At 39.0% G+C, this 17953-nt stretch overlaps 1 protein-coding gene across 1 annotated transcript; it reads left to right on the top strand.

Moving 5' to 3' along the window:
- Positions 1-2: 2 nt before the first annotated feature.
- Positions 3-17349, top strand: LOC145494892 (TBC1 domain family member 2B-like). Its single transcript, XM_081474447.1, has 34 exons — positions 3-150; positions 696-747; positions 1286-1385; positions 1745-1819; positions 2812-2884; positions 3458-3532; positions 4413-4467; positions 5045-5186; positions 5452-5550; positions 5922-6014; positions 6393-6425; positions 6627-6705; positions 7129-7178; positions 7713-7763; positions 8235-8261; positions 8532-8604; positions 8953-9011; positions 9274-9373; positions 9578-9657; positions 10210-10288; positions 10428-10534; positions 10834-10919; positions 11057-11156; positions 11474-11582; positions 12215-12301; positions 12452-12688; positions 13084-13149; positions 13220-13278; positions 13517-13660; positions 14070-14136; positions 14306-14350; positions 14886-15020; positions 15364-15441; positions 15748-17349. Exons 1-34 carry the CDS (start codon positions 25-27, stop codon positions 15844-15846), a joined length of 2940 nt encoding a protein of 979 aa, XP_081330573.1. The 5' UTR covers positions 3-24; the 3' UTR covers positions 15847-17349.
- The last annotated feature ends 604 nt before the right edge of the window (positions 17350-17953 follow it).

Genomic DNA, 17953 nt, shown 5'->3' with positions numbered 1-17953 from the left:
TCACCATATTCCAGTGTCCAAAACATGGAGGATTCTTGGGAGCTTGTTTCTGTCCCAGCGGAAATTCAGCACTCCACAGCTGGTAAAGAAACTCCTCAAGATGACTCTGAGACCTCTCTTGAAAAGAATGACGGAAATAACAAATCCAAGGTATTTAAAATTCGCGGCAAATTCTTTGATGAGAGCTCCATCGATCGATACAATGTATGTTGTGATTTGTTAAAACCCATGTCTAGCCTTGTTTCCTGCATAATTGATCTATTGTACAAGGGATAAACGTTTGGGAAGCTTAATCAATCTTGGTCTAGCTTTGATAATTATTAATTACGTGGTAAATTATTAGGTAGCGCCCCTTATAGAGGTCCAAATGAGGTTTAGTTGTTGTTCACCTGCACTGAACCGCAGATCGGGTGTAGTAAACAGCTGTTATATAAAGCAAGTGCCAACAAGGAAGTTAAATTAAAAGTGAGCAATCGAAAGCTCATTATTTCGCTTTCTTTACTGCGAAGCGATCCCAGGGACATGTGTAGAACCTTTCAATAAAGTACAGTGTATTTCACTTTCTGAGGTTTGCCTGCTCAGAGTGGTAGCTGAAAACGTTTGTTTTATAAATATTGAAGTACGCATGTTTGACATGGTGACCTTTTTCACACATATGTAGTAAATTTATATGTTGTGTCTTTTGAACGTGTCAGAAAATCACCAGTGGTACTCCAAAGCTGTGTGGGTTTCTGAACAAGCTTGGAGGTAAGTAAATTTATCCATAAGTGTACCTTTTAATTAGCCAGTAAAGTATGTACATTGGATAAGAAACATATTGGCATTCATTTATTAGGTAAGGTTACATCATGTTGCCAGAGTTTAACTTGAAGGCCTAGTGGAGTAAGCCGATCAAAATGAAGTAATTTTCTCAGTCATAATAAATACCCACTAATGTTATAGTTGCTCAGTTAATTGCACTTGAGGTAACATGTGAATGACTGAGTCCGCCTAGCTAGGAAAACAAGCTATGGCTTGCTCCATTTGTGAACAGGCTGTCTTGTCAAGGATCATAGAAAAGGCTCTCTAGTCAACGACCACCACCCACCCAATCCCCCTTGGACCGCGTTACTTATGACCAGTTCCTTCTTGGCCCTTCGAGCTGTGGTCAGACCCTTCCATCCAGAGCCTGTCCACAGGCTAGCAGACAAAGAACTACACTGTAGTCAGACCAATATATGTTCTCAATACAGACCTAGCACTTCTTCAATAGCACATGTATGATTTATGTTTATCACAAATTTAGCAAAGGGATTAAAAACATGGAAAACAAGATGGTTTGTATATGAGGAAAGAAAGTGCAAGCTGTATTATTACAGAACTCCACAGGATGTCACACCTCTTGGGTAAGGTTTTTATTGTGAGTATGATGTTACAAATAAATTTGAAAGAACTGTAAGCAATACCAGAATGGCATTGAAATAACCAGAATTCACCATTAGCTGGTACTTAACTTTTCCCTCACTTGACAGCTGGTCACCTGGGACATATTTTAATTGTACCATTGAGAGTGATTGTATTGTTAACAATTGAAGTGGTTATGTACAATGTACCATAAAGATCTTTGCTTTACTTTTTTTTGGCTCGAGCTGGCCTCCAGTCACATAGTCATCAGATTCTCAAATAAAAACTGAAATAAAATTATTATACAATCAAATTGTGCTATATATATTTTAATGCATATAACTGTTTTGTGTACTTTCAGCCATATCGATTTGGCAAACGCGTCCTTCACCTTTGATGTAGAAGATGCGGATAGACTGAATGGGTTTAAGATTTGGTAAGACAAATTTATCCATAGTTTGCTAAAATGAAGCCCAACTGCCTGCATATAGTTGCATTGTGGGAGGCTGGGTTTCCTTCATGAGATAGGGTTGCGTGTATATGGCTGGGTTGCCTGTATATGACTGGGTTGCTTGTATATAGCTGGGTTGCCTATATATGGCTGGGTTGCCTGTTTATGGCTGGGTTGCCTGTATATGGCTGGGTTGCTTGTATAAAGCTGGGTTGCTTGTATATGGCTGGGTTGCCTGTGTATGGCTGGGTTGCCTGTATATTGCTGGGTTGCTTGTATATTGCTGGGTTGCTTGTATATTGCTGGGTTGCCTGTATATGGCTGGGTTGCCTGTATATGGCTGAACTGTCTGTATGAGATAGGCCATTTCTGAGTTGCCTTTAGCCTTGGTATCAAAACAAGTCTACATGTGAAACCATTCATATGAAAATGCATTTGGCCTACAGCTTCATTTCCATACAAATCAAACTCATTTTCATATGAAAGGTTTTGCACAAAGATTTGTTTGAAAAAGAGGCAAAAGGTAACTCGGGTTGCGTAAATGTGGTATATCAGGTTGCCTATATGTAGTTGGGTTGCCTGTATATGGCTGGTTTGGCTGAATGAGATTGGCTTGCCTGTATATGGCTGGGTTGGCTGCATGAGATTGGGGTACCTGTATATAGCTGGGTTACCTGAATGAGATAGGGGTGCCTGTATATGGCTTGGTTGACTGAATGGGATTGGATTGCCTGTATATGGCTGGGTTGGCTGAATGAGATTGGGTTGCCTGTATATGGCTGCGTTGGCTTAATGAGATTGGGCTGCCTGTATATGTCTGGGTTGGCTGAATGAGATTGGGGTGCCTGTATATGGCTGGGTTGGCTGCATGAGACTGGGAGGTCTATATGAGACTGGATTTCCAGAAATTTTGGGACTTTGGCAGCTCCTTTGGATGTGTAGAAGTGCAGTAAACTGTTTAATATTATTTTGTTTAGTACATCCGGAAGAATCTATCAGCTTCAAGCAAAAGATAAGCAAACTATGATGTTTTGGCTTCAAGAGCTTCAGGTGAAACATTCATATCATTTTGAAATGTTTTGTTGACATTACACAAGTGGTGAAGCTAGTTGGTGTTTTATTATTGTTTCATTAGAAAATATCCCAAAAGAAAATATGTACACTGATTGGTTTAAAACTGCATTTCTATAACTCAATAAGAACACAGAACTAGCACGAGCTGTTGACATATGATGGCACTAGCAAACATAATTTATATTTTGATGATCAAAGTAAACAAGTTGTTTTCTTTTGTTTTTGCATAATTTTCTAAAAGAAATAGAAAACATGTTTTTGGTGTTTCTATTGAATTATAGAGACACTTGAGGAAGTTTGGGAGAACTAAAAAAAAAGCTGTGGAAGCACTTGCTTATCATTCTTATTTAATGTTTCATAATAATTAGTCATTATTGATTACTTTTAGAAATTAATATACTAAAGTGTAGAATCAGGTTGAAAATCAAGTTAATAATATAATGCAAATAATAATAATGCATACATATTTAGTTGGCGAAGAGTATTACAGTTAATTTTATTCAGCATTAACGCAGTTTTCTGTAAATTAATCTATGTGTAAATATTTAGGGAAGAAGGCGGGAACACAGTAAAAAACGAGCAAACATTGTTGTTCAAAACAAAGGAGACATATCAGCTCTTGGGGTGAGGAAGAACTTAATTTATTAAGTAAATGTTGATAAATTTGATAGGAGGTGTTAGTAGCTGCTTGACTGTTTCTTGTTTGAAAATAAAGTGATCTTCTCAGCATCAGGGCTGTCATTAAGTTTTGAGTCACCTGTTGCCATGATTTTCACACCCCTACATATGTAACAAACTTGTGACATTAATAAATTGTGTGTGAATTATATCAACAATAAGCTATTTCACCTGAAACATCAAGGGTCCATCAGGCATGCTCAGTGATAACAGTTGCTATGGGTGACAACCCTTAATGGCAGCCCTGAGCATTGTGTGAGAGGTGTATAGTCCTTCAGACTTGAGGTCCTAAGATGTTGTTTGACAGTTAAAACTGGTAGCATTTTCTAAGGTTACGTAAGTTGTTTCATTAAGTACAAAATTTCACTCTCCCAAGGCCTTTCTTCACTCTGGTGTATTTAAAAGGGCCATTTCCGAATCTCCTTTAGCTTCTTTCTTTAAGAGAGTCTTGGTGCTCATCCTTTCATATGAAAATGAGATTTCATTCACATGCAAATTAAACTCATTGTCATATGAATGGTGGTGCACCAGGCCTGCTGTGATAAGAGGCTTGGGGCAACTCGGAAATGGTATATTGTTGCCCAGAACAACACCTCTCCTTGTCCCAAGCCTCCTCCCCCCCCCCCCCCCCCCACACACACACATACTGAATCAGGGATAACCTAGCAAATTCCGAGAGGGTGGATGGAGTAACCTATGATAAACTAGCTTCCCAGCTAAGGGGGAGATACAATACCCCTGGGTTAAGAGTCAAAACTGATAAGCCACAGTGTATTGACTGTCCATTACAATTGTCACTGATACCCAGTGTTCATTGCTTTTACAGCAATCAACATGTGGCCTGCTGGCTGAGGAGGAGGAAACAGAGGAGGAAAATAAAGGTTATCTAGATAGGGATGGTCAACTTGCTGTCTTTTTGTTAGTAGCAGATCTCTGGCTGCCAAGTGGAGCACCATAACTATAGGAACACAACCACATGCATGCATAGAAATAGAAAAGCATGTAACTCTTTTTTCGTGGTCAACATGGCTAACGGCATGGATCGCGGGCACATGCGCCCTATGACAATGAAAAATGACAATATCGTGCAACATGGCAGCTATGCTCCAGCTGATAGGTGAACTGAGGTTTATAGAGTACATCTTTGATATTGCACATCGGTGTTAGGGTCAATTCACAATGGTCCTAGCAAGGAATCCACTGACCAGTACTGTGTGACCATATCATGGGCTTAGGTTTCAGACCTCAAGGAAGTCACGTGCATTTTGGAAGTAGACTTCTGACCAGTCTGTCAGTCTGTCAGTCAGTATACTGTTCCTGATTGTCACAGTACTATTATAATCTAATTAGTATAACAAAACTCTTTTATTTACTATTTACACTTAACGTTAAGAGCACGCTTATTTAAGCATGCAATTTATCAGTAACAGTTGGTGTGATGTTTTTTGACGTCAACAGATGAGGCACCTCTCCCCATCATAGAGCCGGTGCCAGCACCTGAGTCTGTGGGAGAAGAAGCCGCTGCCATGAAAGCCACATCACCTGGAATCCTGTCTAACTTTTCTTTCACAAACCTTGTGACTGAAATAAAAAACATAAAGTACATACTGCATCTTTACAGGAGTATACACATATATGTAACAATGCATTTTTAGTTAGTTTTTGCCACAAAATATCTCTCTGTTAACTGAAACTTTTGCAACAGAATGTTCTGAAAATGTCAAGGAATCCATAACGTTGTTGAAAATAATTTTTAATGTAAACTTAATACTAGAAATTGCACTGTCTGACATTGTTTATCCCTTGTTATATCATTTATTTATTACATGTATATTTATCTATTTAAAATATTTCCTTTCCATCAGTGCAAAGAGATCATCAGTAGTCTTATCACAACAGCCACCACTCATAATATCAGCACCTCTGATGCCAGATGATGATGAAGAAGCTGATGAAAGCAAGAGGTAACAGTTATCAAAGAATTCATAACATCTATTTGCTGGTTTGAGAATGGGAACTGCAGGTGAGAGAGACAAAGAAAAACATGCTTAATATGCTTGGATGAAGTATGCGGGCAGTGGACTGGTATCCTATTCAAAGAGAGTGTTACATAAGCTTCACATTGTATAACTGCTATGAGGGCTGCTTGCCCTGTGAGATTTTCTCATCCTGCTCTGAAGAAATCCAAACAGATAATGGTGTACCTACATTATAAATGAAACTAGATGTTTTTAGCTAAGTTAACAACTGAAAGTCCTGAATACTGATTCCAATTAGGTTTTTTCAAGGTGTGTCTGTGTGTCTCTTTAGGTAACTTTTGCTTTGAAATCTCAAGTTCGTTTCAGAGTCACATCAAGATCGAGAGTCCCAAACCTGACACTTGCCAGGCCCAACAAGAAAACATGGACGAAAAAGCAAAGCCATTCAGGTACAACTGTATATATGCAAACAAATTGTTTGCTCAGCCAGATCTCTGATAGATGGTCTTGTTTCATGCAGAAATTGGGAATTACATTAAGAACAATGTGCAAACAAGTGTAAAACTTTAATTATTTTCATACCTGGAACTTTTCCCTGTTGTCACTGATATGATTTGTCACTGACCATGGCCATTCTCTGCTGTGGTTGTATGGACTGAGTAGACAATACCATTTAGGATTTTCAATTATACAAATTCTGCAGGCAGGGATTCTCTACAAGAGCTACTTCATTCATCATTTGCAAGCAGCCTTAATATTTTGCTAAGTTTATTTCTTCCTTATTGAGTTGTTTTACATTCATTTATAGTAGTTCTTATTCATTTCAGTTCCACTTTTCTCAAGGCTACAACACTTCGGAGGTTAGTTTATCAAGCTTCATTTGAGGGGCATTTTTACCAGTCCATGGCTAGTAGGACTTAAGATTGGGGGCACAGGAGTTTATGTCCAGCTGCTATCTCTGTGTTATATTATTATTTCATTCTTTACCTTTATTTACTAACTTTTCATTAGTGATTGTCTGCGATTGTCTATCATTTGATAGAGACCTAAATATTTTGTAGGAAGTTTGGCAGTACGCGAACATCAAGTCAGCCAGTAGTAGGTGGAAGAACAACGTCTCGATGTGCAGAATGTGAAAAGGTAAATATGAACAAACTCAGAGAGGTTTGGTGTTCTAGTTTTTGTGGAAAATGTCTATTTCAGACAATCATTGTATTTTTAATGGTCTTCCAGAAAGATTTGTGAGAGGAGTTGTTTCTTTATACAGAGCGAAACCGCCAAAATTAAGGTCTCCACAGATGAGATCGTTTTGGTTCTAAAACTAACTCATCAAGTCTCAAGGGTAATTTTTCAGTAATTTTTCAAGGAACCTTAACCCTAAAATACAAAAGCACAGTTAGGCATGGAAACTGAGGGCAAAATGACTACCTAGTCGAGAAACTGAAGTTTTTGCTCAGAAATGCTATTAAATGTAGTTTCTATTAGAGTGCTTGGAGACAGTTGGCCGAGGCAGATTTGTGACTATCACTGAGCTCATTTTGAAAATAAGTCTTTTTTTTTCAGTTACAGGATGCGCTAGCTGCTGCAGAAACAAGCTTGAAATCTGCAAGGGAGTAAGTTATTTGGTGTGATGATGCTCTGATGGAGTTTATGTCATACACTGATTCTTTTTTCCATGAATGATTGCCATTAACTTGTGCATATCAGAGCTGGTGTGTCTATTAGCCTAGTGACGATTACACAGTTCACAGTTATTCTGGATGCGAACCATTCTAAGAGCCCTATTAAATTCAGCCGTAGACCTGACCCACCGCACCATGGCAGACGATACCCACAAGATGCTGCTGAGTTGCTATGGTGCTGACTTGCTAACTGCACTGTTCCGAGATTGCCAGAACTGATGTGCGAACAGTTGAAGTGAAATTTTGAGCTGAAGATTTTACTGTCCGGCCTTCCAGCTCAGTCATGTTATCAACATAAAATTAATTTTCAAATTAAGTTGTTTGTGAAAACACCAAATTAAGAGGTTATGATGAAAAAAAAAGGAACAAGAAAGGTCTGAAAAAGATTGACTAGAGACGATTCAGTTCCCCAATGCAGGTGTGCTGAGCTTGCCTGTTGTATTATTAATATTTTGTTTTCCTCAGTGAAATACAAGTGAGGCAAGATGTGATAGAGAGTCTTCACGAGCATCTCAGGTAAGAAACGAAACCAAACTAACGACCTCGTGGAATGCTAAACTTTGAGGAGCTTGAATGCACCTTTGAATTATCTTGTATCGTAAACTTCAGCTTATAAGCCCTGGGCTTACATAACTTTGTGATAGGTTTTGAATGGGCTTGTAAACGGACTTTGGGCGGGGCTTATATCCGGCGGAGGGGGTAGGGGTGGGGGGCGTATAACCAGAATAAACAATCCCTTTTGAAATGAGCTACAGCAGTGTTGATCGAAATGCGTTTTTCATATAGTGCTTTTTAATTAAGCTTTACAACATAATAAATTGAACTCAGTCCATTTTTTTACCCGAGAGAGGCTTATATCGGGGGGGCGGGGGGCCGGGGGGGGCGTTGAGAGGCTTTATTCAGAAGTAATATTTTATAAGCGGCAGTTTGCGGGTATATTTTGAATGGCTGATTCTACCACTTATGAAAATGTTGCTTTATTTTCAGACAATTTGAATTGGAGAAAAGCAAAAGGTTAGCTTAAACACTATTGGTACATGTAGTTTTATAATAGAGAACTCTCAAGAATGATCAGGAATGCTTGTGTACAGACACGTGAATCGTTTGCACTGGCCGAATGTCGTTGAATTTTTTTGGTGTTAAATATTCTGCATGAACAACAAGATCTCAACACACAAAGACGAATTGTATGTGACGCCGGGTGAACGAGATTTCTTTAAGTGTTCTGCTTTTCTTGTGTAATGGATATCGAAGTTATTCAAATGACTGTTTTCTTTTTCCTAGAACACAAAGTTCAGACGAAGAACAGAGATCGCTTTCAGAAGAAATGAAAGACAAATTAATTTACATCTCACAGGTTGGTTTGAAGAATGGCCGTTTTTATACCTGCGAAGGATAATTTGCAAAGACTCGCAAGAGGAACTATCTGATGTCTCTGTGGGTCTTGAACAACGTGGGTCTTTCTGTCCAGTCACAGTCCAACAACCATTTGATTGATTTTGACAATGCCAGTGTAACTAACAAAGGAGCTATTCGAGTTCGAAAAACTTTCGAATCATGGCAGACTGCAAACATTAACGAAGCAGACATGAACTCCAATCGGTCGCCAAAACAATACTCTATTATTTTAAATTAGTACATTTGTTCCTTATTTTTCCGTTTTATATCTTTTCACACTTTTTTTTTCGTTTTCTTGAATGTGAAGCTTGAGGAGAGGTTGAAGGAATTGACTGAGGAGCTTGAGAAGTCTGATAAAGTTATTAAGTAAGTCTAAATTAAAATGTCACGAACAGTTATGTTAGTTTCTTTTATAAAGTGTTCCTATGATACTTATTTACTTCTCACCGAGCTTGTTTACAGCTACTTGCTTAAAACACATTTAGAGCTTAATTAAAAAGTCTGATAACTGCGCGGTTGAAAATAGAGTTTGTTTTTCCTTTTGTTGTTCTTTTTGTTTTTTGTACTGATCAATTGCTTTTTGTCGTTTACTTGTTTGTTTGTGATCGATGTATCATTTCCCTTTCAGGGCCAACGATAAGGAGCTGAGAGAGTGTAGGGACCAAATTCAGATGTACCAGGAGATGACTGCTGTTAAGGACCAGGTTGTGGTCTCACTCACTAACCAGGTAAACAATGATTGCAAATTGGTAAAATCCGTTAGGACTGTAAAGTATTCCATTAGTTCTTGATCAGTGTTATAGATATCGTAGTTCAATGCATTGGAAGATTATTGATTAGAGATTAATGGCGAAACCATTTGAAGAACATGAGCTAACATGACAATTTTCAGCTCACAAAATCTTGCCTGAGTGCTTTGTTGTCGTTATTAGTTGTACGCGTTAGAGAAGTCCACTGTTGAAGGAGTAGAAGTACAAGAGTTTGATGAAGAAGATGATGGTGCCATTGAAAAGTAAGAAAAAAGTACCTCTGGCCTTTGAGATATATCTCCTGTTCGACTGAAGGAACAAAGATACATATAAATAATATGATAAAATAAAGCAAGTAACGTAAAGTAAAGAGTAAAGCAGTGGGGCTTGTCGGACTTATGTCAACAATTTATGACACAAATATCGTAAAAAAAAAATCACGCCTGGCAGAAGATTAGGCACTTGGTCGATTATTTACAAAGCGTGACCGAGGAGCTGAACTCAAGTCTACCGAGAACAAATCCAACCGGGTTTCAGAGCAAGATTTGAACTTGCGCAGTCCTGCGCATGTCCGGTCCAGCGCTCTAATCATTCGCTCAGGCTGCTACCTTAGTAAGATCCAACTGAAACGGGAAAAATGGAGTAAAAATGACCACTTGCTGTCAATTGATTGAAATCCGTGAAGGTGAGAGAACTTCTTTTCTGCATATTGAAGCTCTGATATGCTACGTTAATTACGGTACTAACATCAAAAGAAAACAGCTTATTTCACTGATAGAGCATTGTAAGATTCTTTTTCGCGTATTTTCTTGCAGCACGGCTCCGTGCAAAGACACGGACCCTTCGTCTGTAGAGAGAAGCATTGATGAAATACAAGAGATAGGAAAACTGAAGGTAATTACCAGTAGGATTGTTTCAAACGGCTTCTGAAGTTGACATATTTGCCTTTGGTTTTTTTAATTTACTCACGGGATTGGATTGTACTCCACTCGCTCCAATTACTTATCGTTTCATCCTTTTTTTGTCTACTTAGGAAGCGTGCCAAGCTTATGTGCTTCAAAATCGCTTCTTGAACAGTGAGATTCTGGAGTTTAACAAGCTCAGGGCACACGACAGTCAGATACTCAGAGCACAGGCCATGTAAGTATTCACACGATTGTCAATTCCTGCCGGTGTTAAATAGAGCAGGGTTCTACAGAACAGAATTTCTTGGAAAAGAAGCGGACGAAAAACTTTTGTAGCCCGATTGCTCTTTAATGGCAACATAAACCCCTTCACTTATAAGCATTTTTCTATCCTTTCCCTCCAATACTCCATTTCAATGATACAGTAAAATGCCTCTTAGACTGACCACTAGTGGCAGCTTTAATTTTTTTGTGTAAAAATTCAATGTACATCCTTTTCAGCGCTTGAGTTGAACTTCTCTTGGTATTTTTCAGACGACTGGCCACCATTGAAGCCGAGATGTGTAAATGCAAAAGCAAGTACTTTCTTGTATTAAGAGAATTCCAGAAACCACGAAAAGGTAATAAAAGCTATATTTATACCTCCACTGTACAAATAACGTTTTTATTACACCCTCAAAATCAAAGAAGAGTTTGTCTATTTCATGTAATTGTGCAGTTATTAATTAGTCAATACGTAATTGTGTGCTGTGTACAGATGGTGAGAACTGGGGTATGGATGATGAAGTTATCAGTAGACTGGTGGAAGACGCTATTGACAGCGAGTCACGTGAGGTGTTGACGATGTCCAGGTCCAGGTCAGTGTACACTACATGAAGTGTTGTACAGACGAGTTTAGAACCTGCCAAATAACTGAGCGCGCGTTTTTTGTTAGCGTCGTTGCTCAGCAACAAGACAGGATATGATGACGTAACAACTTTAGAAGTCCACAATGTTGAATAACAATCCAAAAGATCATCAGGTTTTGCTATGAGCGTGGAATCCGCTGTGTTTGATAAACATGTTTTAGGTTTTTGCGTCTTGTTGGCAAAGCCAGTAGGTCTGGTGGTTCTCGTTCTATTTTGTTGAATTCATTTTGTGAGGTGTGTAGAACTGCTTTGTTTTTTTGTGTCAGTATCCAGCCATATGACCGCTGGGGCTTCAGACAAAATCTAGAAGGTGAAGATGAAGAGGCATTCTTGTCAATGGCCAAGAAGATGGACAGACGATCAGAGGAACTCAGGGTAAACAAATCTTCTGAAAATAGCATTCTTTAATGCTGCAATCACACATGATGCAAGAAATTTTAATGCTCAATGCGTTGGTATATTAATAGACCCCTCGGCATTAGGACCTTAGGCGGGTTTTTCTGTGAATGTTCTAGGGTCACACACTGTTCTATCATAGTGCGGTTTCTCTGAATCCAGCAGTATAAATGGGTATGGCCGCCATTTTTAGGACTTTCGGACCAATGATGGGTAAACCTGAAAAAAAAATGGAATGTTTGAGTGGTCAAATGCGCTTAGCTACACCTAGCTTGCTAGTTCTCAGGCATGTCACTTAAACTGAAAGACAGAAACAACGCAAATAAACATAGTAGGCTTAAATATCCCAACTGGTGGGAGGCAGACCAGTTGGCTATTTACAAACATGACCGAGGAGTTGAACTAGGGTCTACAGAGAAACAACTCCAGCTTAGTGGTCAGAGCGGGACTTGAGCCCGCGACCTTCACATTTCAAGTGCGGCGTCCAATCCACTCGGCCTCGCTGCCTCCGCCACCAACACTGACCTTGACGAGCTACTGGGCTGAGCAATCCGACTGTGCATTTTACATCAGAGAAATGCATCGCTTATAAGTGTCATAATTTCTTTTAGGCAAATATAAGCTCCCATGAGATGTCCGTGGAAGTGAAGTGGGAAAACTTCATGATAGCTCACAAGAATAGAGAATTACAGAAAACAGTGAGTGTAGATAATTTACTCTCTCTCTCTCTCTCTCTCTCTCTCTCTCTCTCTCTCTCTCTCTCTCTCTCTCTCGATTACCGGCGCGCGGCTTATGGTATTCGTCTTCGTCGCCTATTGTAACTAGGTATTATTTACTTGTTGTTTCAGCCCGAACTGAAAGCGCTTGTTCGAATTGGTGTACCACACGAGCATCGTGCTACAATATGGAAATACTGCATTGACCAGTGCGTACAAGAAACCAGGAACCTAGCGGGTGATGGCTATTATGCACATCTGCTGGAGAACATGAAAAGAAAACACTCCCCAGCTGTGAAACAGATTGAGTTAGACTTGTTACGAACATTACCAAATAACAAACATTACGACAACCTGGACGCTGACGGGGTGAGCCAGTATTACTGGATAAACAACAAACATCGATAGTTGAATTAGTGGAATTTTATACTATTGTATATTATTGTATATTAATGCAAATGCCACAATCTGATTGGCTGAGCTATTGAACATTTACCGTTATGCGATTCTGCAATCTCGAAATTGTTGAAAAGGTGATGAGTGCGCTGTAGAGAGATAATTGGAAATCATTGTTTGAATGAAGATTAAGTTAGAAAATTCTCCTAGCACAATAAGATTATTCGTCCCCGTTTTCTACGGCCTCATCAATTATCAACTCAGAAATCTCAAGGTCATATCGCTTTGTAGCGTAGCGGATTTTTCCTGCCTCACGTGTTGTTGTATTGTGCTTGGGGAAGTAGTAACATTTTGTTGTATTTCCGCAGACCACTAAACTAAGGGAAGTTCTGTTGGCTTACAGTTGGCATAATCTTGATGTTGGTTATTGCCAGGTAAGGAAACGCTGCTACTTACCAGTTTCTTATTTTCTCCCTTAACTGTCTTTGTGATTTTACTTCAAAGGGTTTGAACCGTCTGGTTGCCATTGCTTTACTTTATCTTAACGAAGAAGAATCGTTTTGGTGAGTTACCATCTTCTCAAATTCCTTTTTTGAGCTTTTGCTGTTGTCGACATTGATGATAACAATCACATTGTTGCTGTTATTTGTTCTTTTTAGAACTCCTCTCTCTTTTTCTCTCTCTCCCTGTTTTTTACCAGCCTGCCTTTGTTTTCGTTTGCACGTAACGGGAAATAGTTCGTGTTTTTCTTTTTCAGTGCGCTTTTCTTTTAATAATTTCTAACCCTCTTCTTCATTGCAGGTGTTTAGTAGCCATTGTTGAACATCTTCTACCAAGAGATTACTTTTCCAAAACACTTATCGCATCACAGGCGGATCAGAGAGTGCTCCGAGATCTGTTGGCTGAAAAACTACCACGACTTAGCGCTCACTTTGACGCTCTCAAGTATGTCAGTGATGTAGTCGGTAATTCTCCCTACTGACTGTCGTACATTTCTTGTTATATGTTAGTTCGGAGAACTCGGTACTACATCAGGACAATATTCGTAAACTGATTATTTTTGTTGTTTTCCGGTCAGTTGCCGAGTTATTCCAGGATTGATTAAATGAAAGCTGATCACTCTCGAGAGCTGTAATTAATTCTATGACTTAACACAAAGATAAGTGAGGTTGTGTAAATGGACAAAGCATGTATCCCAATTTTTTATTCAAAGAAATGATAGTTTACTCTTTCTCTGTAAAAAGTGAACATACAATTATTGATAATGATGATAATTCTCTGTGTTTCCAAGTCCTCTCTCTCTTGCTGTAGTGGTTGTGAGCTCCCTTATATGATGGTTTTGTTTGATTGGCAGTGTGGACTTGTCACTGGTGTCTTTCAACTGGTTTTTAACAATTTTCGTGGATAGTTTTCCAGTGCAGGTATGTTGTGTACCAGAGGTGTTCTTGGTATAAATTTGTTAAGCCATGTGTCTTGTGATTTGCAGTCAATAAGTCTTTACTTTTAAAAAGTTTTGATGCGGTGACTTTCCGGTTGACATTCATGGTTTCAATACTGGGCACGTGCTAATTCAACACTTTCTTGTTGCAGTCAACTCTTCGAGTCTGGGACACTTTTCTTTTTGAGGGAAACAAGGTGAGTTTTGGTTAAGTCAGAACTATTTTTCAAGTAAATCCAACTATTACAGGAAGCCTGTTAAATTGCCGTAATCTTGATGTTGCCATAACAGCGTCAACAAATTGTTATATTGCTATAACAACGTCAGTTAGCGTTAAACAGTCTTACTTTTCCAGTATCCTAATAGTGAGGAGGTTGGTCTCTCAATTGCACAAACAGTAATACTTATTTCGGCCTTCCAGAGTGAGTCGCGAATGTGGAATTTTGGTTTCAGGGATGGCGCAGTGGTGAGAGCGCTCGCCTCCCTCCAATATGGCCCGGGTTCCATTCCGGCCCGGTGCCATATGTGGGTTAATTTTGTTGTTGGTTCTCGCCTTGCTCCGAGGGTTTTTCCTCCGGGTTCTCCGGTTTTACTCCCATGCAACACAAAAACAAACACTCCAAATTCCAATTCAACCTGGATTGAGGAACACCAGCCATGAAAACCAGCTAATACTGATCTGGCTTCCTCTCTAACTGTTGCAATTTCTTTATTCTTGTGCGTGTGTTCCAGGTTTTGTTCCGGTTTGCTCTGGCCGTCTTTAAGAGCAGTGAAGAACAACTTCTTAAGTGTCAAGACCACATGAGCATATTCAACTTCCTGAGACAGATGCCGGAAAAAGTCACAGACGCAAACACCTTATCTCAGGTCAGTCCTATAAGATCAGAATGTGAATTCTTTCAACTAATTCCAATGTATTTCGTTAGTACTAACATTGACAGTTTGGTATGGCATCGCCGTTGTCAATTTTCCGTAGATTTACCCATTCATTTATGATCAAGAGGTCCTAAGCTGATGCTGTATTATACAAATAACAAACTATGAACTGATATCGGTCAGGTGGCTCGCAGTTTTTCTTTAATACACCTTGTTTAACTTCTCAGCCTGAAATACTAACTTATGTACTAAACTATTTGCTTTGTATTAAATTATGTACTTAATTATGTGCTTTGCACTAAATTATGTGCTGAATTATGTGCTTTGTATTCAGATTGCCTTCCAGTTGCTGAACCCTTTCCCGATGCAGAAGATCCGAACAAAACGTGCTTATCACATGGATATCGTGAAGGTAAGTTGGTAGATTACGGCGGTGTACACGTTTTTACTTACGAAGGTGTGTCGTCTCTTTGACAATCTTCAATTCTAAGTGTTCAGAGGGTGATCGGAAATGTTCGGATAAGGATACTGGCGAAGATTGCCGAAGAGCTCCGAGAACTATTCCAAGACGATCATGTCTTTCTTCTCTTAATCTCTCGGCCTGGATTTTTGCTAGTTAGTTAGAAGAAATTATAGTCTGATCAATTTGCAATACAGTAGTCATGATCTCACTTCATCGTAACGTGATGCTAATATGAATATTTGCATGTTTTCGCAGCGTGAACTTGCCGAGTTGGACAAGTTACGAGAGGATTACGTCACTAGCAAAGCAGACGAACCCGAGTCCAGAGATGGAGACATATTGGGTGAAGACTAAAAGACCTGGGAACTAGTTTCCAGTGATCACATGAATGGCGTGCTGTGGGACAGTGTGAACGGAATGTGGACTGAGTCCTCAGTGCTCCAAAAATGCTGTTAGCTTTTCCTGTGAGAAACGAAATGTAAGAACTATAATTGTTTGGGATATTTTTGGCCTGTGATTGATGTAGGAGTAATTATACAGTTGGACTGACTTCACAAAGCGACAATCTGATGTAAGCAACCATATGTAAACTAGCCGAGTTTCTCTCTTGGGGCCAAACGACTCTGATTACAGTCACAGTCTATAGGAAGTTCAATTGTATATGTCCTGGTTGAAATTGTACGTATGTAAAATATTACATGAAGAGTTTGTATGTAGAAAAATTTATACCCTGCCTGAACTTGAGTGGCAAAAATATTCACGTGTGAAGGCTTATGAAAATGTATTAAAGGCATCAGTCTTAAGAGATGTTGTTAAACAACGTTTGAATGTTTCTCGTTCAAGAATGTCCCGTTATTTGTGGGCAATTCTTTGCAGTTACTAAATATTTAGGAATTCATTTTCATGTGTTCGTCAAGAGAGACCAAAATATTTTCGAATATGTTTGAATCCATACTCTTTCTTGACATAATGAATATATATAGGTACACACTGAATAGATTTTTAAGAATTTGCTAAGAACAATTTAAGTCAGAATAACTTAAAATAAACAAGTCACAATGGACATTAATGTGGGTATGATAATTTAATTTTGCATCGAAAAATTCCACGCGTTGTCTTAGATTTTTTCGGCTGAATTATTGTCATATAATACATGTAAACAATTTTTAAAGCGTCTTTAGTCGTAATAAACGTAATACCCAAATTTGGTAAGAACTATACTCTGTTTAAAAGAGTTAGAGCTTCGCTCCTCACTCTCCTCTCCCCTAGCTTCGCAAAGGCCACACGCGACACAACTTCATGTAAGCGCATCATGAAACTCTGTATCACAAAGTACAATTGTTTTGTCATAGGGAAATATCTCTGCCAGCTGTTATTGACAGTTTCATGCCTTCGTAGACCTATCCAAGTAATTGTCCCTATTATTATGTGCAATTTAATGTAAACTACCAAAGCTTCTTCGGCCTTTTTTACAGTCGCAAGTTGTAACTTTGTTGGCGTGAAAATTATGTATTACACGTCACAAGTGGTACAAAGAGCGCGACCATTAATTACGCATATATGCGTAATTGGGGCTCAAAGGGTTAAAGGAACAATATTGGTTTTCGGTTAAGTGTTCTCTGGTACGCGCGGCTGCTGCCAATATATACGCCAAAGTTGACTTTCAAGTGCGCTGTTATTACCAAATATTTGCTTCACTTAGTTTATAAGTATTGTGCTGTTTTAACCCTTTAGGCCCCAATTAGGTATATATGCGTAATTAATGGTCGTGCTCTTTGTACCACTTGCGACGTCATCAATTTAAATGTCATCAGATATTCTTGATAAGCAGATAGTAGTACCAGGCTAAACTCTTCCGTACAATGGTCAGGTTTAGATATCGACGACTTTCCTACGTCGCAAATCGAAAAGCAACGTTATCAGTTTTGGTGCAAAAACGGTGGTAAAATAGTCCACTATGCCTATGATTGATCAAGGTTCATTTGTAGGCTTCGCCCGTAATTAACATCCAACTGTGATTACAAATTGTGATTACGAAACCTCCTTTTCTAAAGGTTTTTTTTTTTCATCTATTGTGGGCACGTGTCATTTAACAAAGTGAACATCAATCAATTATCTACTTATGCTTTTCTGTGTACTGTTGATTTGCGATTTGAAATCAGTGCCTCCCAATTCTGTCCAAACTACCCCCTACACCCCACAAAACCTGGCTTGAGTAAGTTTCCGTTAAGCGGAAGAGAAAAGTTGGACGGAACTGCAAAGAGTTAATGAAGAATTTTTACAAGAGTATCATTAAGGTCAAAATAGCATGTTGGGCAACATTTATCTTTTTTACGACTAAATGAACACGTTTATAGTATTTACTAGGCACGGGTCACTGATTGTGCAAATAGTTCTGTCTCGGTTGACTAAAGTCTTTATTCTCAAGGGGTTTGTTTTGGTTGAAGCGAGATAAGGGTTG

The sequence above is a fragment of the Orbicella franksi genome, chromosome 8 (assembly GCF_964199315.1).
Source record: "Orbicella franksi chromosome 8, jaOrbFran1.1, whole genome shotgun sequence".
NCBI lineage: Eukaryota > Metazoa > Cnidaria > Anthozoa > Scleractinia > Merulinidae > Orbicella > Orbicella franksi.
The sequence above is the reverse complement of the archived record's forward strand: the minus strand, read 5'-3'. Positions and strand labels throughout refer to the sequence as shown.